The 22,824-nt window shown below is 33.2% G+C and overlaps 1 protein-coding gene across 1 annotated transcript in view; it reads left to right on the top strand.

Moving 5' to 3' along the window:
- The window catches only part of PTPRK (protein tyrosine phosphatase, receptor type, K), a 471,942-nt gene that overhangs the window by 427,088 nt on the left and 22,030 nt on the right, over positions 1–22,824 (top strand). The window contains exons 13-16 of the mRNA XM_012660791.1: positions 6,034–6,172; positions 14,163–14,323; positions 20,490–20,674; positions 22,399–22,486. Of these exons, the coding sequence (XP_012516245.1) occupies positions 6,034–6,172; positions 14,163–14,323; positions 20,490–20,674; positions 22,399–22,486 (573 nt within the window). The remainder of the gene's footprint in view (positions 1–6,033; positions 6,173–14,162; positions 14,324–20,489; positions 20,675–22,398; positions 22,487–22,824) is intronic.

The raw sequence follows: 22,824 nt of genomic DNA, 5'->3' as shown, positions 1-22,824 counted from the left end.
ACACACACATATATTTGATATATATATATATATGTGAAAAATCTTAGGAAGCCAACATGGGAAGCAGGAGGGCTAGTGACAAATAAGATTGGGTCTTCAAGGAAGTGAAAGTTGGAAAGGAAAATTCAGGACAGATTTCAGGGATAACTTAGCAGAATGACTGAACTGTATTAAAGAAATAGGCTCTGTTTTACCCAATTCAGTGAATTTAACTAAATGGGAAGCTTGAAAAATTGATATGTATGATAAAATATTTGCTCTTCATTAAGTTACTATGAATCAGGCTGGGTGTGGTGGCTCACACCTGTAATCCTAGCACTTTAGGAGGCCAGAAGTTCAAGACCACCCTGAGCAACATAATGAGACCTCATCTCTACACAAAAAAGAAAAATTGAAAAATTGGCCAGGTGTGGTGTCACATTCCTATAGTCATAGCTACTCAGGAGGCTGAGGCAGAGGATCACTCAAAGCCCAGGAGTTTGAGGTCGCACTGAGCTATGATGATGCCACTACGCTCTAGCCTGGGCAATGGAGTGAGACCCTGTCCCCCCAACACACACACACACACACAAAATTACTATGAAGCAAAATAATATTTTACATGTTTTTTACCTTTAAATACATTCCTGAATCATACTTATTTGATTGCTTTTTTTAAAGTATTTTTTTATTTGTTCAGAATTTTTTGTAATATTTTTGAACTGTGATTTTTAAAACCAAATTTAAAGAATCTAAGACCAGAAGGAGATGCCTTAAACAGTGTGCAATTAATTTTAAATATTTTTAATATTAGTCTATACTTCTATTTCATAGTTATTTAAAGTCTTCATAAACTTCTTCACTACTATTTTCTACATCAGAAATGTTCAGGTAGCAGCTATATCTTTATTAAACAAGAATAAATTATTTTCCAGCTACTGTTAAAATGTGTGACATATAGCTGCTTTTTTTGTTGTCATTGTTACCAATGAAAAACTCTGATAGACTCTGTTTTTTATTGTCAACAACGTAATACTGGACCAGTTTCATAAGATCACATGAGATGATGAAGCAAAACGACTTCAAAAAACTGTTGAGTTAAATAATACATACTTCAAGATGCCCGTAAGGCTTAGGCATCCGCTGTGGCAGACTATTTAATTAATAACATGTGCTTTACAAAATCCATCATTATATATTTATATAAGAGACTGCTAAGATTTGTTAAAAGCTGTTTTTTCAATAATGTCAGTTCCCCTACTCATACTTTTTCATTTTTAGATGGTGGATCCAGTAAACTTACATCTGGGTTGTATCCACCTGGGGCAGCAGCATCTACTACTACTTCTACTGTTACAGTGTTTCAGTTCATAAAAACCTTTCACGTCATTATGTCACTTGATATTCCTAAAAGCTACATAATATAGGTAGTGTTATTATTTTTATTTTAGAAGTGAAGTTATTAACTCTAAGGGATGCTAACTTGCTCATTGTCATGCAATAAATAAGAGAAGAAACTAAAAATCAAAACAAGGTCTTGCTGATCAAATCTTTCATGCTTTCCATGACACTGCAATTTTCTTGTACTTTGGTTTGGTGGTAGGTGGTGGCCGACGGAAACAATTAGCCCTGTGAAGGAATGGCTAGCACAGGGGCTTGAAATTTCAAGAGAGGCCTCAGAAATGCATGCACCAAGTTCATCTTACACTAACACCTAAAACAAGAGGATATGTATCTGATCAAATATGTCCTTGCATTTTTTAAGAAGACAACTGATTTTCTATATGGCAATACAACCTAACTTAGTAATGTCAATCTTTCATTTATTTAACTAATACTTTTTGTACTGTCGATCCTTTCCAGGTCCTACTAGAAATTCAGTGGTGAGCAAAATAAGCATGATTCCTGCTTTTATGGACCTTACTGTAACTGTAGCAGGAAGCCATTGGAGAGCTCGAATGGGGGACATGATATGATACAATTCAAGCCCTGGAAATACTGTGCTACAATATGAGCTTTGATGTGGACTAGGCAGAGAATACAGTCAGAGAGATAGCATGGAGGAACTGATGGGTGATCTGGGTGAGAGATGATACTGACCTGAATTAAGGTAGTAGCAGTGAGCATGAGAAAAGTGGAGATGAGATATTTAGGAAGTAGTGGTGCTTTGTAACTAACTGTGTGAGAAAGAGAGATGAAGTGACCATGCATCTCAGTTTGTCCAGGATAATTCCAGTTTTTGCCTTTCACTTTCAAAAGCATCCCAATTTGGATGATTAATTCTATGTTAATGCCAGTGACGAGGAAAGAAATGAGAATTCAAGAATGATGCCCAAGTTTCTAGCTTGAACAACTGTGCGGAGCGTTGTGCCATTTACTGAAAGGGTATGTACTAGAAGAGGAACTGGTATAAGATAAGATTCTGATCTCAAGTTTGGAGTAGTGTGTTTGAGGTGACTGTCATGCATTGAGGTGAAGACATAATAATCACATAACTACATGGGTCAGGAGTTAAGGTTGGAGCTTTTGGTTAGAGATATATTGTGATCTGAGAGTGATCGGTTATCAGGATGGTGCCTGAAGTGATGTAAATGTATAAGATCACCAAGCCAGAAAGTATGGAAAACAGTGTGAAGAGGCATAGGTCCCTGAGAAACTCAAAGGAGCCTATTTTTAATGGATTGACAAACAAGGAAGGGCTCACAAAGGAGCTCTGGAAAGGAGAAGCCGGAGTCATAAGAAAACTAGGAGATGCCCAAGTAATGGAAACCCTGGGAAAAGAGTGTTGCAAGAAACAAGTAATGGACAGGAATGTCAAGTGTTATTAACAGGGCACACAAAATAAGATAAGAAAAGCACACATTAACTTCAATAACTAGCAAGTCATTAGAGACATTGGTGACAGTGGTTTGGTGGGGTTGGGTGACATAATCCTTGTGGAATTTTTTTTTTTTATTAGAGATTGGGTCTCACTATGTTGCCCAGGCTGGTCTTGAACTCCTAGGCTCAAGTGATCCTCTCCCCTCAGCCTCCCAAAGTGCTGGGATTACTGGTGTGAGCCACTGCACCAACCTGCTTGTGCAATTTTAAGGAACAATTAGGACATGAGTGAACAATTTTTGAGATTTATAACTGAAAAAGGAAGAAAGCGCGAGTGAAATACCAGGAGGATTTGCAGAATTTGATGAGGATGTCTCTGAAGATGCTATAAGATCGCCCAGTACATTGTACTTAGAGGCTTCCATCTTTAATGTCTATCATGAAAGTGGAAGAATGATTCTGTATAATCATCACTATTAAAATGGTTTTAATTTTTTAGGTAAATTTGTGTGACTTTAAAATTATTTTAAAGTAGTGGGAGCAAGGACACAATTTATGAACTTGCTTTAGCTATTTTTGCCCCCCAAAAATACATCTCATAAATTGGCTCAATAAAAAAATGAAATTCTGCCTTAGTTCTTTTTTTCTCACCGTGCAAAGAATTATGCTACCCTTGGCTTGAGAACACTGAGGATTCTTTGAATGTTCTTTGGTAGATAAAAAAGGTAAAGATTTATGGCAAAGGAAAGCATTTCTGAAAAAGGTGTTCCACATTGTCTTTGTGTATATGCATAAATTATAAACAGGACTCAGGGGTGCTGTCACTGTAATAGCTTTTTGCTCTCTTTGAAGAAAATAGAAAATGCTCACTTAAGGGCTACTGCTTGCATTTCTATTAATGAATCTTTTAAGCTCGAATGATTTTAAATAAGATATTTATGTTCCTTGGTCCTAATAGGCCAAGAACTTAGAAAAACACGTGTGATTAAAGTATCCAAAGTAATAAATTTATGCAGACATATTTAGTAAAAAAAATACTGTTAGTAGCAATACTCATAATAATAATAATACATGTCACAGCTAAAGCCTTTGAGGAAGATTCACAATCAAGGGAAAATGACTGCCAAATCACATGTACTCAGAATTTGATTAGCCTCCTATACTCAAGTTTAATAATTATGTTGAAGATTAATGAACAATTTTTTACACAATAATTGTAATGACGAATGACAAGCCCCCTTTCCCAACTCAAATAAATAAGTTGGAATGGGCTTTTTTTTTCTTGTTTAAGCATTTAGTAAATGTGAATTGAAATCCATCCTTTATCAAAGACATATGGACTATTACTTTAAAGTGATACCACCGATTTGCGTAAGATTATGAAAGTCTCAATGCTTTGCACTCTGAATACACCTGCAAGTTTATCAGTGTCTCTGTTCATAAATATACTTTTAGATTTTCTTTTTAATTCTGGAAATATGTTTAGATGAATTCATTAGTAAATCTATATTATTTATAAGACCTTAAAAATTTCTTCATCCTCTGACTGTGAAATTATTTATCCATCACCCTTATGTCAGTTTTGTTATTTTTACTAAGCCCAGGTGGTATTAATGCTGCTATTCATATTTCATGATGAATTTGTACCTATATATATATATATTATCTGCTTCTTGTGGGGATTAGCAATTCTAGAGATTTTTATAAAATATAGCACATGCTACTTATGGCATAACATATTTAGAAAATTATTTCATAATAGCATTTCTTTTATTGAATTAAAATGCTACGTTTAAAATACTGACCTCATTAAACAAGAACTGATCTTCCAGAGAATTTTCAGAAATATTTAATTCTGTAACTCACATGTCAGGAAATCATCAAAGGATCATTATCATTACCCTCTGAAAGCCAAGTATAACGTAGAACCTGATGAGAGTAGGCTTTAATTAATGAATAATGATGATTTGTTGCATGGAGTAATGTTTTTTTCTAGAGATTTCTACATCAAACATTCTGTTTCTCTTCCTACTTGAAACAGTTTCTGTGTCAAACCAATCAAATTTAAGAATTACAATCACGATGTTCTTTTTAAATTCTATATTCAACTTTGGAATATACCTGTTTTCAGTATTTATATCTATGTATATGTGTACATACATATACATACGTAGAGATATAGGTATGTATTTCTAAAGTTGCCTCTGGAAAGGAAGAGATCTCTAACAGATTTACTACATATTTTCATGAATTCAGCCGTAAAGGAATTTGAAAGCATTGAGCTACTACCTCTATTCAAAATTATGAGATTGGAAATTCCTGGCAGCCTGGATATATGGATTTTTTTCTCTGTCCTCGAGCAATTTATAATCTATCCTTATCTCTCTAAGCCTCAATTTTTTTAATCTATAAAGTGTAAATAATAGTACTTTCCTTGCCAGTTTTTAAGGTAAATGAGGTAAAAGGAAAATGTCTTCAGAGAGTTACTGAGGCTCGTAAATTGATTAAAGTTTATAATTTTAATTGTGTATATGAGGAGTGGGAGTGATTTTGAGAAAGAAATGAAGTGTGGGCCATACAAAGAATTTTATAAATTAATTATCTCAAAGTTCTGCTTCTCAGTTTTGTTATCTGGGTTTTATTTGGTAATAGTATGTGAAATATTCCTTGCTGTATCTGTTTTTCTTTGCTTATTCTCTTCTTCTGCCAAACCAGCTATTCATCTTAATCTCATATATTAAATCATAAACTCATGCCTCTAGCAGCGAGACTATATATTTATTTAACCTAACCCCTTGTGTCCCAGACAAGTGTCATTGGAACTGCCTTAAAGCACCAAGCACAGAACCTTGCATTTGAGTCAAGAAGTGTTTGCTGATCAACAAAATGAATCCCTAAATCTGAACCCCTCTTTCCACTGTACTATTTGCTAAAAGTCTTGTGTTCTGACTTTTAAGGACATTTAGAGAAAAATAGCTCACCATTCCCTTTGTCACTTATTTCTGCATTTTTTTTTTTTTTATTTTTTATGCTAACAAAACCTTCAGTCAGAAAGCTTTCCCCTTATCTCAACCCTAAATCTTATGCTGTGGTTTAGCGTGCTTCTGTATTTATATTTTCAGGTTATTATTATTCAAATACAACAAACAAGTAGTCTTCTTGTTTTTGGCTGGGAATAATTTTTTCCGGGAATAATTAGCTGCTTTCAGTAACTTATTTTTTTGATTTGTTTAGCAGCAGCAACAGAAGAACCAGAAGTGATTCCAGATCCTGCCAAGCAGACAGACAGAGTGGTGAAAATAGCAGGAATTAGTGCTGGAATTTTGGTGTTCATCCTCCTCCTCCTTGTTGTCATATTAATTGTAAAAAAGAGGTAAGACCTGATATTGTCCTGTCCCATTTACTTACCGTTTATGTCACTAATTTAAAAAAATTTTTCTCCAAGCTGTTTTAAATTAGAACAAACGATAAGAAGAATTTAATTTTAACAATGTTGCTAGCATCTGAGTCTATTGCACATATTTTTTAAATAAATTTTCATTTGGTTATTTGCAGTTTAATTTTAGATATAACTTTTACTAATTTAACCTTGAAATTAATGTAAGAATTTAAATTTTCAAATGCAAATGTGCTTGAGATATTAATTTATCTTGTATTTGAAGTGTTATTAAGAATGGCAAAATATGGCTTTATTTTGATACTTGATACTATGAATTATTTTATACTCTTACTCTGTATTTTTCTAAGTCTTGGCTACAAATAAGATATGAGAAGAATATAAACATTGTTTAGTAAACTTGTATATTAAATATTCATAGACTAAAAATTTCAGCCTTTTAAAATGGAGAGTAAATTTTTTTAATTGAATATTAATCTTTTATACTATATCAACCAATATCGCCATCTTCTGGAATTATATGAAGATACTAAGACCTGCTAGAATTTAAACTGAACACTGTTCTGGAGAAGAAAGTATATTCCTCTGAAAAACATTTCAAAGTATACAGTTTTTATAATATGAGCTTTTGTCCATTATATAAAATGTCATAATCTGTAAGGCATTGTCTGAGAAACTAATAGAGCACTCTAATCTTTCCAATCATGTATTTTGGATAATGCTACAATTTGGAAGGACTTTTTAAAACAATCTTTACATGCAGAATACAGCCCTAAAATAGTTTGGTGTATAGAAGTGGTTGTAATTTATGAATTCTATTGCATAATACAATAAATGATGTTGCTTATATTACATTAAATCATATAAGATACTATTATAATCATTTTATACTTGAAATAAAGCATTAACATTATAGATAAGACTCATACTACATGTTTAAATGATTCCATCAGAGTTTATTTTAATATATTGCCTCTTTACAATTATCCCCTGGAGATATATATGTTGGAGAAGACACATCTGCATTAGAAACATTAGGTATGCATTATAGTGTTTTGTGTTAAATTAGCTACATACGTGCTTTCCCCAAACAGTGCTTTCTCTTGCTGTTGTCTCCCTCTGTGGTTGGAAAATACATCATATGTGAGGCAAAAAGGTTTAAATAATTTAGTAATAAAAATTTGCCAATAAAGATCAATAAAACCTTCAAATATCTTCAGATCTTATGTTTCTGTTTAGTTTAAATTTGTATTTGGAGAGCTACCTAAACAGTTTAGAGAACAGAGTTAACTAAACATTCCTTCATAATTAAAATTACTCCAGTCACTTCAAATTGGATATGAGTATGAAAGTGGCTTCTGATTATGTCCTCACTCAGTTACAATTGGGTTACACATATCAGTTTTATTTGTCATTTATTTGAAAACACTTACTTGTTTTGATAGCCCTCCTTATCCATGGCTCTCTGTTTTAAATAGAAAAATAAATTTCCTAAAGTATGCTAAAACCATCACTAAGAAAGATTTCTGGGGGATAAAATGCTCTGACAGCTCTCAAAAATTGCATAATGTAACAAATTTTTTTTCTGGTTCATATTTTCATAAAGGATTAGATTAATGAGCCTCTCTATTAAAATATTTAACATTTGAGTTTTCATAATTATGCTTTAATTGATTGTATTTTGATGGAAAGTACGCTAGGCCTTTTGCTTCTCTTCCTCACTGTCATCTCTATGACTAGGAAAAGTTGCCATTTATAGATAGGTAAAGTTCCGTATTTAGGTCTGTTACCTTCCAATGCATAATACATCTACGTTACTGGAACCCTTGCTAACCTAAGCAACTTTGTAATGACTTTTACTCATATGGAGTATGTGTCACACATGTATCATGTATGTTTTAATCACAATATATTTATTATACATAAAAGCATAGATATTATAACACTTTTGCATTGGGTATTATCAAGTTTAGCTTAAAACTTTTAGTATATGATATAGTTTCCCTTTTAATATCTAAATTTATATTAAAATAACAGAAAAGCAAGTGACTTTAGCATCTTATTATCTGCATTTTAATGGGAAATTGTTAAATTTCTCAAGACTTAATCCCTCACTGAGATTAATACATGTAGGTATATTTCTTATGTCGAAAAAAGTGCCATGTATTTTTGGTTGTGTTGTAAAAGAATGGTTTGGAATTCAATTGAGTAAAGTTTTACAGCTAAGGGTACATATAAAGTAAGTTTTTAGGCTAAGAAAAGGGATATTGCATCTTTCAAAACGCAATGTCATTTTTTAATTTAATTGCCGTTGAATTATTTCCAAATGTATGCCATTTTTCCATTGGTTATGTATTATATTTTACATGCGCAGCACGAACATGTTAATAATTCAAACATAAATTTTAAATTATGTTTCAGTACAGTAAATGTTTGTGTATTATACCATGTTCACATGCATCTACTGTAGAAATATCTTTGTGTATATATAGTATATGGTGCATATGTATATTCACATATGTATATACCTGTGTACCATTAAGTTATAGTGACTTGTTTATAAAAATTTGAGTATTATTCTGCATATATGATATATTAACATAATAGATCTTCATGTTTGCATTTAAATAAAAATAGTCTATATAGTACACAAGTTCTATACACAGCTGTTCCATCTGTCACATATTTAGATGATAATGGATGATATTATGCTTAACTGCATGTTGAAAATACACAATCCATATAATTTTTCAATTTTTTGGCTATAAGAGAAATGTCAGCATGTTATTTTTCCATGTTATTTTTCCAAATTATGTATTTTAAATTTTATTTTTCTATTGCATATCTGTCTGTTTAATTGCATGGCAAAAGAAATCTAACAGTGCATGAGCAAATTGAAATGCAAAGCAAAAAAACATGAATTTTATTTTATTTTATTTTATTTTTTAACGCACATTTTTCTGCTTTATTGAATGTGACAGAGTCACGCTTTTCATTCACCATTGCTTCTCTTTTTCCACTGTCTGTGATTTGCTTGCCAGGAGGAGCTACTATTCTTACTCCTACTACCTGTAAGTAGAAAATGGGTGATGTACAACTTTACATGTGTTAAAGATGCAGTATCCCTTTTCAAAAACAAAACAGAATTTTTGCAATTTTGGTGTCATTTCAAAAAATTTTTTTTCTGGACGCTAAAACTATAAACTTTATTACCTATTTTGCTAATCTTTTTTAAAAGGGATATTGTATTTCTGTATGTTCAGCTACTTTTTATTTATAATTTTCCATAAGTAGCTTTAGTCTACAGCCAAAACATCATTTATTTACTGAAATCAAACCTGTACCTTCTCTTAGCAATATTGCACTTCACTCATCTGGTAAAGTACAGATAGTGGTTGTAACTCACAAATCCCTGTCTTTATGTAGCACCATGATGTTTGACAAAATGAGCCATGTGATGTATTTATGGGAGAACACTCAAAATGCCTTCATGGAATGCAAATCAGATCAAGTATGCATGTGATAACATCTCTCTCCGTATTTCTAGGCATCCAGGATGGACTATAACTTCAGAACACCTTTTGTCTGGCTACGAAGCCCATCAGTGTGCTCTTTAAAAAAAAAAAAAAAAATAGGCGAAAAAAAAATTATACGTTATAGCAACAAAAAAATAAAAATTCTTTTTAGAGAAAAAAATGAGTTTGTTTATTATAACTTAAATATAGGACAAAGTTTTTCTAAAACCAAGGCCAAATAAAACTTTTGTCAACCTACTTAGGAACTAACATAGGTATCACATAGCTACTTTTCTCTTCCAAAGTCTATGACTCATCTTAGACTTGGGCGTGGAGTATGCATTTGAGTAAGGATGGAGAGGATTGTCCATTCTATTTCCTGAGTCATTTTCAGTTTATCACCTTATAGGCCGAGTCCAAAGGAATGATACAACAAAGCATGCTTGGACTTTGCTTGGCCAATATTTGGTCTACCACCTTTCAGTGCTTAAGGATTGAATTTGATTATGTTTGGGTCATATATTCCACAGCGTTTAAATCACTAGGTAGATTTAAACTGGCTTTACAAGAGAACTTTGTAAGAGTCTCTGTGACTATAACACGATTCTGCCAACATTTTAAATATTATAAACATTTGGCTTCCTAAAATATGCTAAAACAAGCACGTATAAACTAAGAGTGCTTCTAGCTTATTGTGATGAATCATAATATCCTTTTTAAATCGTGTTTGATGAAGCCAGAGGTAATTAACGGTACCATTTCATATAGTGATGGAGCACTTTCCCCCTTTATGGCCCACCCATACATCCACCTGCAGAAGTTTATGCTGTTGGCTGCTTTGATAATGAAAATCATTTGCACATCTGTCAAACTCAAGTAGTTGCAAAATGAATTGCTTAACTGTCCTGAAGTGCACATTATTATGCCAGTTGCTCAGGGGGAAACAGAGCATCAAACATACTGGAATCAATAAGTATTTAATTATGAGAATGTCAGTAAGCTTACCATTAGCCATTGATGTATCTCTAATATTAGAATGGTACTCCCATTTTGGTGGATGGGTAACATTTCAATGTTCCAGATGATGTAGCAGGTTATGCCAATGTTACTGTAATACTTAGGGCTACTGGCATTTTTTAATCATAACCAGAAAGAATGTCACAGAAATATGCTTTTAAAGACTACCGTAAAGGCTAGTAAAGCTAATCTGAATTAGAGGGGTATTTTTATAAAAGTGAAAATAAATTGGAGTAGAACTTAAAACCAGATGTAAATTTTAAAGTAACCTTCATTGGCATTGTCATAGTAACTATCAGTTTTTAATGAAAACACTTAACACTTATGTTAATTTTTCTTTGTTTTGTAAGAACTGGAATGAAAGCCTACCTCACAGGGTTGTTGTGAGGATTAAGGTGTAAGAAGGAAGCTGATAATGCATGGCTGGCAGATATTAACAAAGGTTATATTGCCCCATAATTTGTCAAGTAATCTAGGTATATAAATCCGAAAAGTAAAAGTCCTTCATTGTGTGAAAACTCCAGCCTGTCGTGCATTTGACAAATTCGTTAGTCTTTGTTTTTCCCCAGTCGTGAAATATGTATAAATTGTATATATTTTAAAGTCTCAAGATTTAAACTTACCTTTTCTATTTATTTTGAATGGCCCGTCTTCAAAATGTTAGCATTATTTTGAATCCAAATTTCAGTTTGTGCTATTTTTATCCAATTCAATCTCTCACATTTTTTGAGAAATGAATTCATTCTTTCTTCATGCCCAAGAAACAAAAATTGGCAATTATTTCTTAAACTATGTTCTTGCCATTTTAAAATTTACAAATGGTAGAACATCTGTGCTATATTCATATTCTTCTCAAATTTATAACAACTAATGTTTAACTGCTAGAGTTAAGTAGTGCTTTTTATGTCAGTACACTTTGTAATGTGGCAATTAAAAAAACATATGCAACTAGATATAGTATAAGAGCTTAAGCTTTGGAACCAGGTCATTCTTTATTGCTTAGTAGACAAATGACCTGGGGCACATTATTTCACTCCTCTGAGTCTCGGTGAACTTATCTATACAATTAGAACTGTTACATCTTTTTCAGTGGATTGATCTGAGAATTGGGTTAACAAATGAAAAGTGCCAAGCATATCACAGGCCTAATTTATCTAGTCAACAAGTATTTATTGAGTGCCGGCTGTGTGCCAGGCACTGCTCCAAGTGCCAAGGATATACAGATGATCCTTCTCTGCATGGAACACACAGTAGGGAAAACAATAAAAAGATGCTTGCAATGATACATCATGAGTGTTATTACAGGGGGAGAACTTGGTGGTATAGAAAACACCTAGCCGTGAAACCTAACTTGAGACCCATTGTGTTGGAATCAGTCATATAAAGCCTCCGTGATAAGTGTCTATTAAGCTGAGACAGAACAGATGGAGGTTAGCCAGATGTTAGAGGCAAAGGAACGTTTTAGGTTAAAGAACACACATTCTGTATGATGGCCTAGACAAAAGCTTGGAAAATGGAAGTCTTTAGGCTAAATATGACCTGATGATGTTTAATGAGGCCCATACACTGTTTCAAAAACTAAAACCACTTGAAAACAATCAAGAAAATTAAACAATCAAATTCATGTCTTGTCTCCGAAAAAAAAAAAAATTAAATCAGAAATTCAACACTGGGACCAAACGCCAGTAGACATGTAAGCAAGTAGCCCCCAAGCTGCTCTCCACTTCTTCACAGTCCTTACCGTTCCTTCCTGGCAGCAGCACTCATTCATATTCCCCGTCTGAAACCTATGCATTTGTACAGGACTTCTGCCCCCCTAGCCTAGAAAAAGAGATAATATATATCTTTCGATGTATAAAGTGAATATTGCTAATAAATGATGGTGCTAGTGGTAGTGACGGTGTACTGGTAGTTATAGTGGTGGTGGTCGTAGTTCTTGTTACAGTTTCGTCATTGTTTTCTCATTACTAATACTGTGATTATCATTATTATTTTTTTTTAAGAAAATAAAGCTATCTTCATCCCTAAATCTTAGTTTATGACTATCTTAAACAAGAGAGTGTCAGATCTGCTGTGTCAATGTGTTATGTGTGTTCGTTATGTACCCCCTGAAGCCAAGTTACTATAATTTTTAGAGAAAAATAGCCTACACAAGAACGATCCTCAAATCACTAGATTAATTTTTTAAAGGAAAAGCCTTTGGATATAAACGCAATCTATTAAATGAGACTTTGTAGTATTTATGGTGCATTTACGCTACTTTAGATACTAATGAAGATGAGAAGAAAATAGCTTATGGTCTAGCTGAGAAATCATGTTCTTAAAACAATTTAAGAATATTTCTAAGGCAACATAAACTGCTGCCATAAACTTAATAACATAATGTACCTCGTACAGGTTTTTAAAGTATCTTTATATAATATATAAATTACATTGTTAATGTGATTTAAATGTTTTACATACCTTTAATAGCTTTTTTCCTTGTATGTTTCATGTGTAACATTCACGAAGAAACAATGTATTTTACATCGTTGATATGTAAGATAAAGATGTCAATATTTGAGTAGTTCATAATTCTAAAGCTGCTAATTTCCAAATCCCCTAAATCATTTGCCCTGCAGCATTTATAAAGTATTTCTGTACTGGATACGTTGCCATCTGGTTCTAATACACATTTTTAGTATTTGATCACGTCAATACTCCAAGATGATCATAATTTGCATAGTTCCTTTACATATCATATTATAAACTTTCTCTGTGCTTTTCGTACATAGTATGTGATTTAAGTCCATATATTTGTGTGTATTTGAATCATTCTAGCTGTGGTTGATTCTAAAAGTCTTCAGATGAGGTTTTGATTAGTGGTATAAATATGTTGCTAAATGTGTTAAAATTATACATGTTGCGTTTTTTACTTAGTAATGGCACAAAGAATGAAGAATGGGACATTTCTTTGTCTATTTTAATTGGGTGGCTATAGTAAAATAAACTTGAAAAAATAGTCATGTTATTTCTAAGAACTTCTAAAAGCTGACCAAAAGAATTAATCACCTAGGAGGAAAATCAAAACCTAGCTCTAGCTTAAATTTTCCTTGAACTACTCTAGTAAGAAAGTATTTTTTTATGCTTTTAATAACATACAGTTATATTTTTATGATATTATTTTATGGATAACAATAAAACACTAGAAATGATGAGAAGTATGGGTTGATGGTGTGAATACTGATATAGCCATCTGACAAAATAGTTTCATAGCAACCAACAAATATAACTGTTTCAATGTCAAACTTAATTCTTGAAATTATGATCAGGTCTTAGGGTTTCTGAACCATGTCTATAACTTTATCCTCGGGCTCACCTGAACTGCTTGTTGCTGGTGTCAACTCTCCCTCAAATCCCACATTAAGGATTCCCTTTTGTATTTGCCTTGTCAGCAAGCTTGCTAAAAAACGCAAAGATGCTATGGGGAACACCCGGCAAGAGATGACTCATATGGTGAATGCTATGGATCGAAGTTATGCTGATCAGAGCACTTTGCACGCAGAGGATCCTCTTTCCATCACCTTCATGGATCAACATAATTTTAGTCCAAGATGTAAGTCCTTCATTAAAATTGTAATAAATGATTTTGGATCTCATTAAGTTCACTTTGACTTCTACACGTTACCTTTTGCATAGTGAGAAGGAGTAAAAAAGAAAGAAGAAGCAGATAGAGGAAAAAGGATGTTATGGAATTTACAAGAAGGATTATTTGCAGAGTTGATACTGGGTTTAGTTTAACTTCCAGCCATATACATTTTATGACTGTATCATAGGAGAAATTTCAAACCTATTACCACTCAGGCCATATCATTTGTCATGTGTTAAGTTAAAATATGTGATTGCCTACCTAAAATTAGTTCATCTCGGAATTTATAATTATTTGGTCATTTGCATCTTTCTTTGTGTAAGATAAAGTTTCCGTCGCAATAAGAGAAAAAACATGATTCTTTCTGGAATTATTGGCATGGGTAAAATCATTGCATTAAAATTTTCTACTATGAACTTTTGGAGAATTTCAGCACTAAAAAGTTAACTAGGGGCAAGATTAAGCTACATACTCTTAAGTATCTAGTATGGTCCAAAAGTATACTTGAATTGGGGACTTTGCAGAAAATTGTGAAATTCATCCATCTATCTATCCATCTTAAGAATTCCTAATGTTGATCTCTGAAGGCAGGGCTTTTAAAATATATCCACTAACGTGATGTTTAACAGCAGATGATTTGAATAATTATCCCAGATTGATATTACTGTTTATCTTCAAATTTCCTATGAATTGTATGCTCTCTTCTATGCCTATGTTAATTTTAAATTAATTAAATTTAAGCTAAATTACCTAATTTTGTATCTTCAGACCCTTAAGTAAAATTGATGCTTGAGGTAGGCAAATCGGATTTATCATCGGCCTTGTGTATCTTGGGTCTTGTGGCATTTGCACAGATCCCAGATGTGCTTACCCCAGTTTGAAAAACATGGGTGTAAGGAAAGAAGTAAACAATAGAACTGTTTTTTTTCCTATATGGATTACAAACATATGTAGTATAGTGAGATTGCGAACAAAGTATTTATGGGTTATATGTTTTTATGTCTTTTCAAAGAGGGAGATTTTTTCTGAAGTGTTCAGCTTGGTGAAATTTTTCAGTAATTATTGCCCTAAATGCAGCCTGTCATTTTCCATGATATATATCTACACCAAATTAGTAGTTAGAAATGCTATAGATGAGTCATTTGGGAATGTAGCTTTAATCATGATAGGACCTCTCTAATCTATTTTATTTTTATTTCACTATAAGATAAATGATAGAAAATAGCATAAAATACTATTATTGTTGAAAGTTAGTTTTGCTGAAAATATAGATTTATCATCTCTTTAACTACTTGATTTAATATTTAACCAATTACAGATTTCAAAGCATTTTGGTGCTTTCAAAGCATTTTGGTGCATTTTGGTGAAGTTTTTACCTATTGCCTATGTTAGGACCTTATTAGAAAGTTTGAATTCAGCAGTGTAACTATAAATATCCACTTATGAACTGAGAGAAATGATTAAATCTATTTCCCACAGTTAACTGAAAAAATTTATTTGGAATGAATATGAGATAATTACTTCTCTAAATACCTTACATTTGATAGATCTAAAATGCATGGTTTCTTTTCTCCTAACTTTATAATCTTTATAGTGTCAAGTTGAATCTTCTGGCTTTTTAAATTGAACAGAGCACTGAACTATAATTATAGATACACTTTTCTTGATATTTAGAGATAACCCAAGCTGGAAGAAAGAATTTTACCTTTACAGGATACAGTATTCAGACAAAGTTTAATAATTATATTTCTTACGAAAGCATAAATCTATTTTAAAGAAAAAGATGTTAAAATATAACTTTAGAGCAATATATTCTTTCATGAGCTTTATTTTCCTACAGTGCCCAATGATCCACTTGTACCGACTGCTGTGTTAGGTGAGGCTCTAAATCTTTATCATCTTTTTATTGCATGGATCACACCTTCTTGCTTTTGTCCATATAGTAATTATTTACAGTGCAGGAAGCAGCTTGAGTTTGAAAATATGCAGCCATGATCTTATCAAAGAGCTGTGTTGTTCAACTCAATCGAATTTAGTGGATATCAAATTAGCAAGGTATACTGTTTAAAGCAATGTATTTTTAAATTCTTGGTTCTGTTAGGTTTGGAGCAAAAGTACAGTGGCCCTTAATGTACAACTAATGTTAACATATCCAAGTTAGTATAATAGAATGAACTGAAATGCACAGATCTCAGGGACCAGTGCTGCCTGCATAACCAGTTCATATAAAAAAGTCTATAGAAAGGGATTTTCTAAATTTTCCTATTTTATAGCAATATAATAACAACATTTACAAGTGAGCAGTATGATTGTGTGCATTTGCTTTAGTTTTTGTCTATATTAGGAATTTTTATAAATGTAGGTAAAGTTGTTTGAGTCTTGATGTGGGGTTCAGCATTCTCCATGAACCTCACATAATAAGTAGTGCTGTCTGAAGAAATTTAGAACAAGCCACTTGGTTTACCACCATATAACATCTAAGACAACTGTTACTGCTAGTGATGATTAAGGCTTTTTCAGATAAATCACATTATTTTTAAATCCAGCTATATATTTAAGAACGGAATGGGTTTAATTTCAATGAGTACCCTATTCCTTGACTAATTATATGATTCATGACCAGCTTGCCTCTATGTTCATAAGTTCCATATCAGTTTTACCTATTTCTAATTAAGATTTAACCAAAGAAATATGGAAATTGTCAGATAAATATATCTTAAGAATTCCCAAGTGTCATGTTTGTTATTTACATTTAATATTTCTTGTGAACATAAAACTTACATTTTATGCATGATTTGTTATCCATATATTCAATGATCAATTACATTTTAAAAATATTTTGAAACAATACAAGTAACTTGGTTAAATAAAATATACCTCTTGTTCACTAAAATAAACAATTAAAATTATAATTTTATAATTGATACAAAAATATATATGCTGAAAGAATCTGAAAGGCAATGCTCCTGTCTCTGACTGCTCTCTCTCTTTGATGTCCATCCCAGTAATGACAGGGAAGTGAACTGGGGGATTTGTCCCTCGGGGTGGCCTGATCATGTAAGGCATAAATAGTGATCAGTGGGGAGGCACCAAATGCCTCTGAAAATGTCATCTTCTGTTGCACACTGTAGAAGGCTGCCAGTATCAAATTAATAAGTAATTTCAATTAAAATATTGAGAAAGTCTTTAGAAAAAAATAGTTGCCTACATGTTAAGATTTCATTATAGTAATTTTCTAAATGTACGTAGAATTAAGTCTAAGTCTCAGTCCCCTTGCGGATTTACAATATGAACTCAAAAAAACACCTTACATCTTTGCTTTCTCATCTTTAAATCAATATAATAATTCCTACCATACCGTTTTCAGAAGGTTTTATAAAGAGAAAATGAGATAATGTATTTGAGTTTTACAAACTATAAAGTTTATACAATTATTTTAATAGTTTTCCCTGTGAAAAGGGATTTCGTGTTTAAGGAAGGCTAGATTTAACACAATAGAGTCGTAAAATGTAGTTATATAAACATTCATCATGCATTTTATTTCATTGTGAAAGTCAAGCTGGTTGGTTTTTTTTTAAAAAAAAAAATTGGCATTCTTTAAAAGCTAAATCTCTCATTAATCATAGTAGATGTAGAAATGATTTGTTGCATTTTTTATCATTCTTGGGATTGCGATGTTTACAGTTTTGCATCCAATTGATTCTTTAAAACAATTTCTGAAATCATCTCAAATATTGCTTTATATTAATATTTACATACTGATTTAAAAGGGCTTAGCAACTTTTCATATTGATTCATATTTTTCTTTTGTGTTTTACTGCTTCATTGGGTTTAAGTCCCTATAACAGGTAAGTGTATTTCAAAGAACTCTAGAAAACCTTTCAATCAAGGATGTATTTGAAGTTATTATTCTTAAATGTATAATAAAGATAATGATTAGTACATGTACCCTCACTACTAGTCACATTATTAGGTGGTTTAATGAGGTGGAAATGTATTGAGATTAATAATTCATATGTGATGATTTTAAAGACCTTACTGCTCATTGTACTACTGTATTAAAGCTTAATGCAAAACAAAAGGCACTGTCTATTTCATATGGGGACACAATCATCTGTAAGATTTGGAATATGGTTGAATTCTGTGTTTCTCACTAAGCCTTTTACAACTGTAAATTTTCCGCTGCTGCAGCAGGTACAATGTGAGCTCTGGGCTGCTCCTCTGAGCCCTGGCTACCTTCTTCCAGCTTGGGTGATTGCATTTTGCCTCTCTGATGTTATCTGTTCTCTTTACTCCTCATCCTAAACTATATTCTGTAATAGTGCCCAAATCAATTGCTTCCGAATTTAATTTTACTGGGGAGATGTACATATTCTTTATGTCAGTCTATTGATTGTAATATTTTAACAAATGTAGGTCAATTGACCGTGGTCTCATAGTAAGAAGAGGAAACTCTCATGAATCACGTTTGCTAGCAAATGTTTGTGTGTGGAAGGGTGGTCAAAACCTGAGTAAAAGGCATAAATCCACTTGGGTGGTTAGGTCACAACAGAATCCACCAGGGATTTTTTGATTCATTGTGGTATTTTTAGGAGTGAATGCAAAAAATAAAAAAAATGCATTCAGCTTAGTAAGAGGGAGTAAAGATAAATGCAATCAAGCTAAAATTATAGAGGCACACAAATCTGATTGTAGGGTTCTTTTTTTTTTTTTCCTTCTCCAGGAAGAAAAAATGTTTATCATGGGGACAACAATTCATTTTTTGCCATATCCTATTTGTAGAGTTGGTGATAGAACAGGCAAATGTACCAGCACTTGAAATATGTTTAACTGTTAATTAAATATCATTTTCTACAGTATGCATTATCATTAAAAACAAAAGTTCCCCTAAAAGTGTACTTTCTCTTCTGTTAATGAGTATGGTAGTTATAATGCTTTTCAAAGTAACACCCCTTTAAAACATTTGTTTTTTTTTTTTTTTAAAGTGGTAAGTTTAAATGTGATAAATATGAGCATGCTTCTAATTGTAATGATTAGTACTTTGGTCATTAAAATACTGTTTATTCTTCATAGGCAAAATGTTCTTGTTCTTTTCTTCCTTCTTATGACAGAAAGAGAATTAAGTTTCTTTTCATTTTAAGCTAATAATACAACTGGGATGGGTCCTACACTTAGATGTGGGCGGTCAGGGAGTCTATGGATTTCAAGTAATTCATTCATTGAAATATTTATTGAGTGCTATGCACCAAGCACTAGGAATAAAAAGAAAAATATGACTCCGTCTCTGTAATCTAAGTATTCAGAATTTAGTGAGGAAAATAAACAAGTAAATAAATGATTAAATATGGGGCAAGTGAAATGCCATGTAGGACAACAGGAAGTCATGGGAGCATAAGGGAGCTTTATAACTCAGTCTGGGTGGGCCAGGGAAGAATTCCAGGGGAGGTACTCACATTTTGCTTCAGACATACCTTGATTTCCTTACACAGTGGCCAGGAGCCTCAAAATCTATTTGTAATAAAAACAACATAATAATAAATCAAGGAGGAAGAGATTGAATGTAAATGCATGTGCAGCCTGGGTAACAGACAGAGCGGAGTTGGGGTGACCTTGTAGAATGCTCACATTTCCCAGTCCAGAGTGTGTTGTGGTAAGAAGCCCCAGGTGGTCGGGCACAGTAGCGCCACCAGGGCAATAGCAGCCTTGTGGGGATGGTTGCCTAGGTTGGGTTTCTGAGGGAGGTTGGGATGTGGGTGGGAAGGAGTTTGTTCAACTTAATGGGCAGTGAAAACATCTCTCTGATTGACATCTTGATACTGCTTTGACTGCAGATACAGGAAAAAATAAGAACTCAACAAAATCTCCCACTTACACGCTTTTTAAAAGTGGATCAGATGTCTCACTGCATCTCACAGCATCTGTTGTCTTGCTGATATACACATGATGTACTCTGACCTCAAACCTTGAGCTTTATCTTTATGGGGATGCTGCCCTAGGCCTATACTGTCTGGTATTTCTTTCCCTTCCTCCTGTTATCAGAAAGGTCTTAAGGTCTTAAAATCTTTGCATGGCTATCTATTAAACAAGATAACTTTGTCTCTTTTTTAATCTTCTGGAATCTGAAAAATACCAGATGAGAACCACAGCGCCACAGCAGAGTCCAGTCGCCTTCTAGATGTTCCTCGCTACCTCTGCGAGGGGACGGAATCCCCTTACCAAACGGGACAGCTGCACCCAGCCATCAGGGTAGCCGACTTACTGCAGCACATTAATCTCATGAAGACATCGGACAGCTATGGGTTCAAAGAGGAGTATGAGGTGAAAGCTTTAATACTATATTGAATTTGATTTTTAACCATGATAGTAGAAGTTAACATTTTTCCTCCCTTTAACAAGGTGCAGACTGCTCTGTAGGGTCTCTAATCCAGTGTTTATGAACCTACAATCAAGTGTGTATATGGGAGGGGGGAGGGAAGTGAAAGAAAACAGCTCTTCCCAGGGATATATCTGAGTCCAAATTCCTTATAAGAATTTTTAATGTTGGATCGCATAATTTATTTCACTATGTTATTAAAAACACTTTATTACCTTTGTATGTCCCCAGTCAAAAATCAAATGGCAATATAACCTTGAGTCCCATTGTACCATTACAGATTCTATCACTTGAATGACTTAAGTAGCAGGTACTTCTCTGTCTCTTTGGTTGTTGACCCTCTGATTGAGAAATCAAATGAAGCTTTGTGCTCTAAATGTTACTACTTGCCACTCTCAGTTTATTTTGTGGGTTATTGGTTGATGGTGGCGGGGAAGAAAAACAGAACACTGAAAATCTGGTAAACAGTATTAAGAAGCCAGAAGAAGCCTGTGGGAAATTCTTCTTCCGACCTTGTTTCCCCTTCCCACGCAAACCAAAATACCAGAATCTATCTTACAAAGGAAGTGATTTAAAACTGAGCATTCCACTAAACATAATATAGCAAAAAGGAAAAATTCCTTTGCCACCCTTCACTTACTGAGAGATGCTATGTTGGGGCATGGAAGGAAGCCAGTCCACTCCCCATACACACGCCACGGTACACACACATTTGAAGTGAAAGAATTGCAAGCAACACTTGGCTTTAAAAGACCATCCAGAATACATCCAACTTCATGAAGAATTGTTTAAACTCTAAATTTTACCTACAGATTACTTGTATACCTTAATTTGGCAGTGAATAAAATTTTCTTTGAATTTGGAAAAATCCGTTGTAGATATATACTGGAAACATGGTGCTGTGCTAACAAAATAAGTGCAAGGAATTAGAATATTCTGCCAGAGCTCGTTCTTTTTGTTCGTTTCATGTGTATTCCTGTGTACCTCACTTCAAAGACAGATGGCTCTTTGAAGACCCCATTTCCTGTGTTGAGCAAAGTTTAAGTTTTTCAGCAAAAAGAAGTCTATACCCATATTTTAAATTGCTACATATAGTAATTAAAGCAATCAACAAATTCATCTGTTCCCAGATTCTGGGAGAAGAGGACTTTTTTTAATTTTCATGTGGTCCCTTGTTGTAAAGACTCAGTCATGATCTTCAAAGAAACTGAAATGTGTTGTACTGCATATGATTTAATGAATAATTACGGAGGGAAGTAGGTTTTCTTTTTGCTGTTATAAATGCTAAAGGATGCACATTTAAATGATACTCATTAAAATAATTTTTTTCAGTTTTTGATGCACTATCATTCAGTATGTGTTGAAAAGAATGATTTCTTTTAGCTACTTTTAGCTCACAAAGATACAGCAGTCTTAAATTTGAAATACTTTCAAGGTCTCTTTTTTCTCCAAAGTTCTTTTTTGTCTTATTTTGAACTCAATCCAGTCCAAGATGAACAAGTACGAGTCCAACAAACCAGCTTTGAGGTCTGAGAATGAAAACTTGTTTACTACTATAGGACTCCCTCTCTGACAAAATGGCTTTTACTATTTAGATCTTCAAAACAGATAAACCAGATTTTTTAAAAAGGAATTAAATTCAGTCTGCTTGTTTATTTTTTTTCCGCAGAGCTTCTTTGAAGGACAGTCAGCATCTTGGGATGTAGCTAAAAAAGATCAAAATAGAGCAAAAAACAGATATGGAAACATTATAGCATGTAAGTTCCCATACAGTTCTTGCTGAATGTAAATATCATATGTATAAAGATAAATACCAAGCTCCTTATATGGTTTTAAACTTCAAGAGAATCCCAGAGAGTGGCACATCTGTTTACAGAGTAATCTATTTAATATTAAAACAGTATTGGCTATTAGCAGTGGCTCTGAAATTGTCACTATCCTCATTAATTAAATTGACTGAGACTCTTCACCCTGTGGAGATAACTTACTGTTTGATTTCTTGTTTGTACATAAATACATGGGTGTTATTAAACAGCTAAGAATATCAGGATAATGAAAAAGGAAGATCTTTTCATTGTAAGTTGCTGTGTCACTC

This window comes from Propithecus coquereli, unplaced genomic scaffold (genome assembly GCF_000956105.1).
Source record: "Propithecus coquereli isolate 6110/MARCELLA unplaced genomic scaffold, Pcoq_1.0 Scaffold68, whole genome shotgun sequence".
Taxonomy (NCBI): Eukaryota; Metazoa; Chordata; class Mammalia; order Primates; family Indriidae; genus Propithecus; species Propithecus coquereli.
Note: the sequence above shows the minus strand (reverse complement) of the source record. Positions and strands in the feature narration are given on the sequence as shown.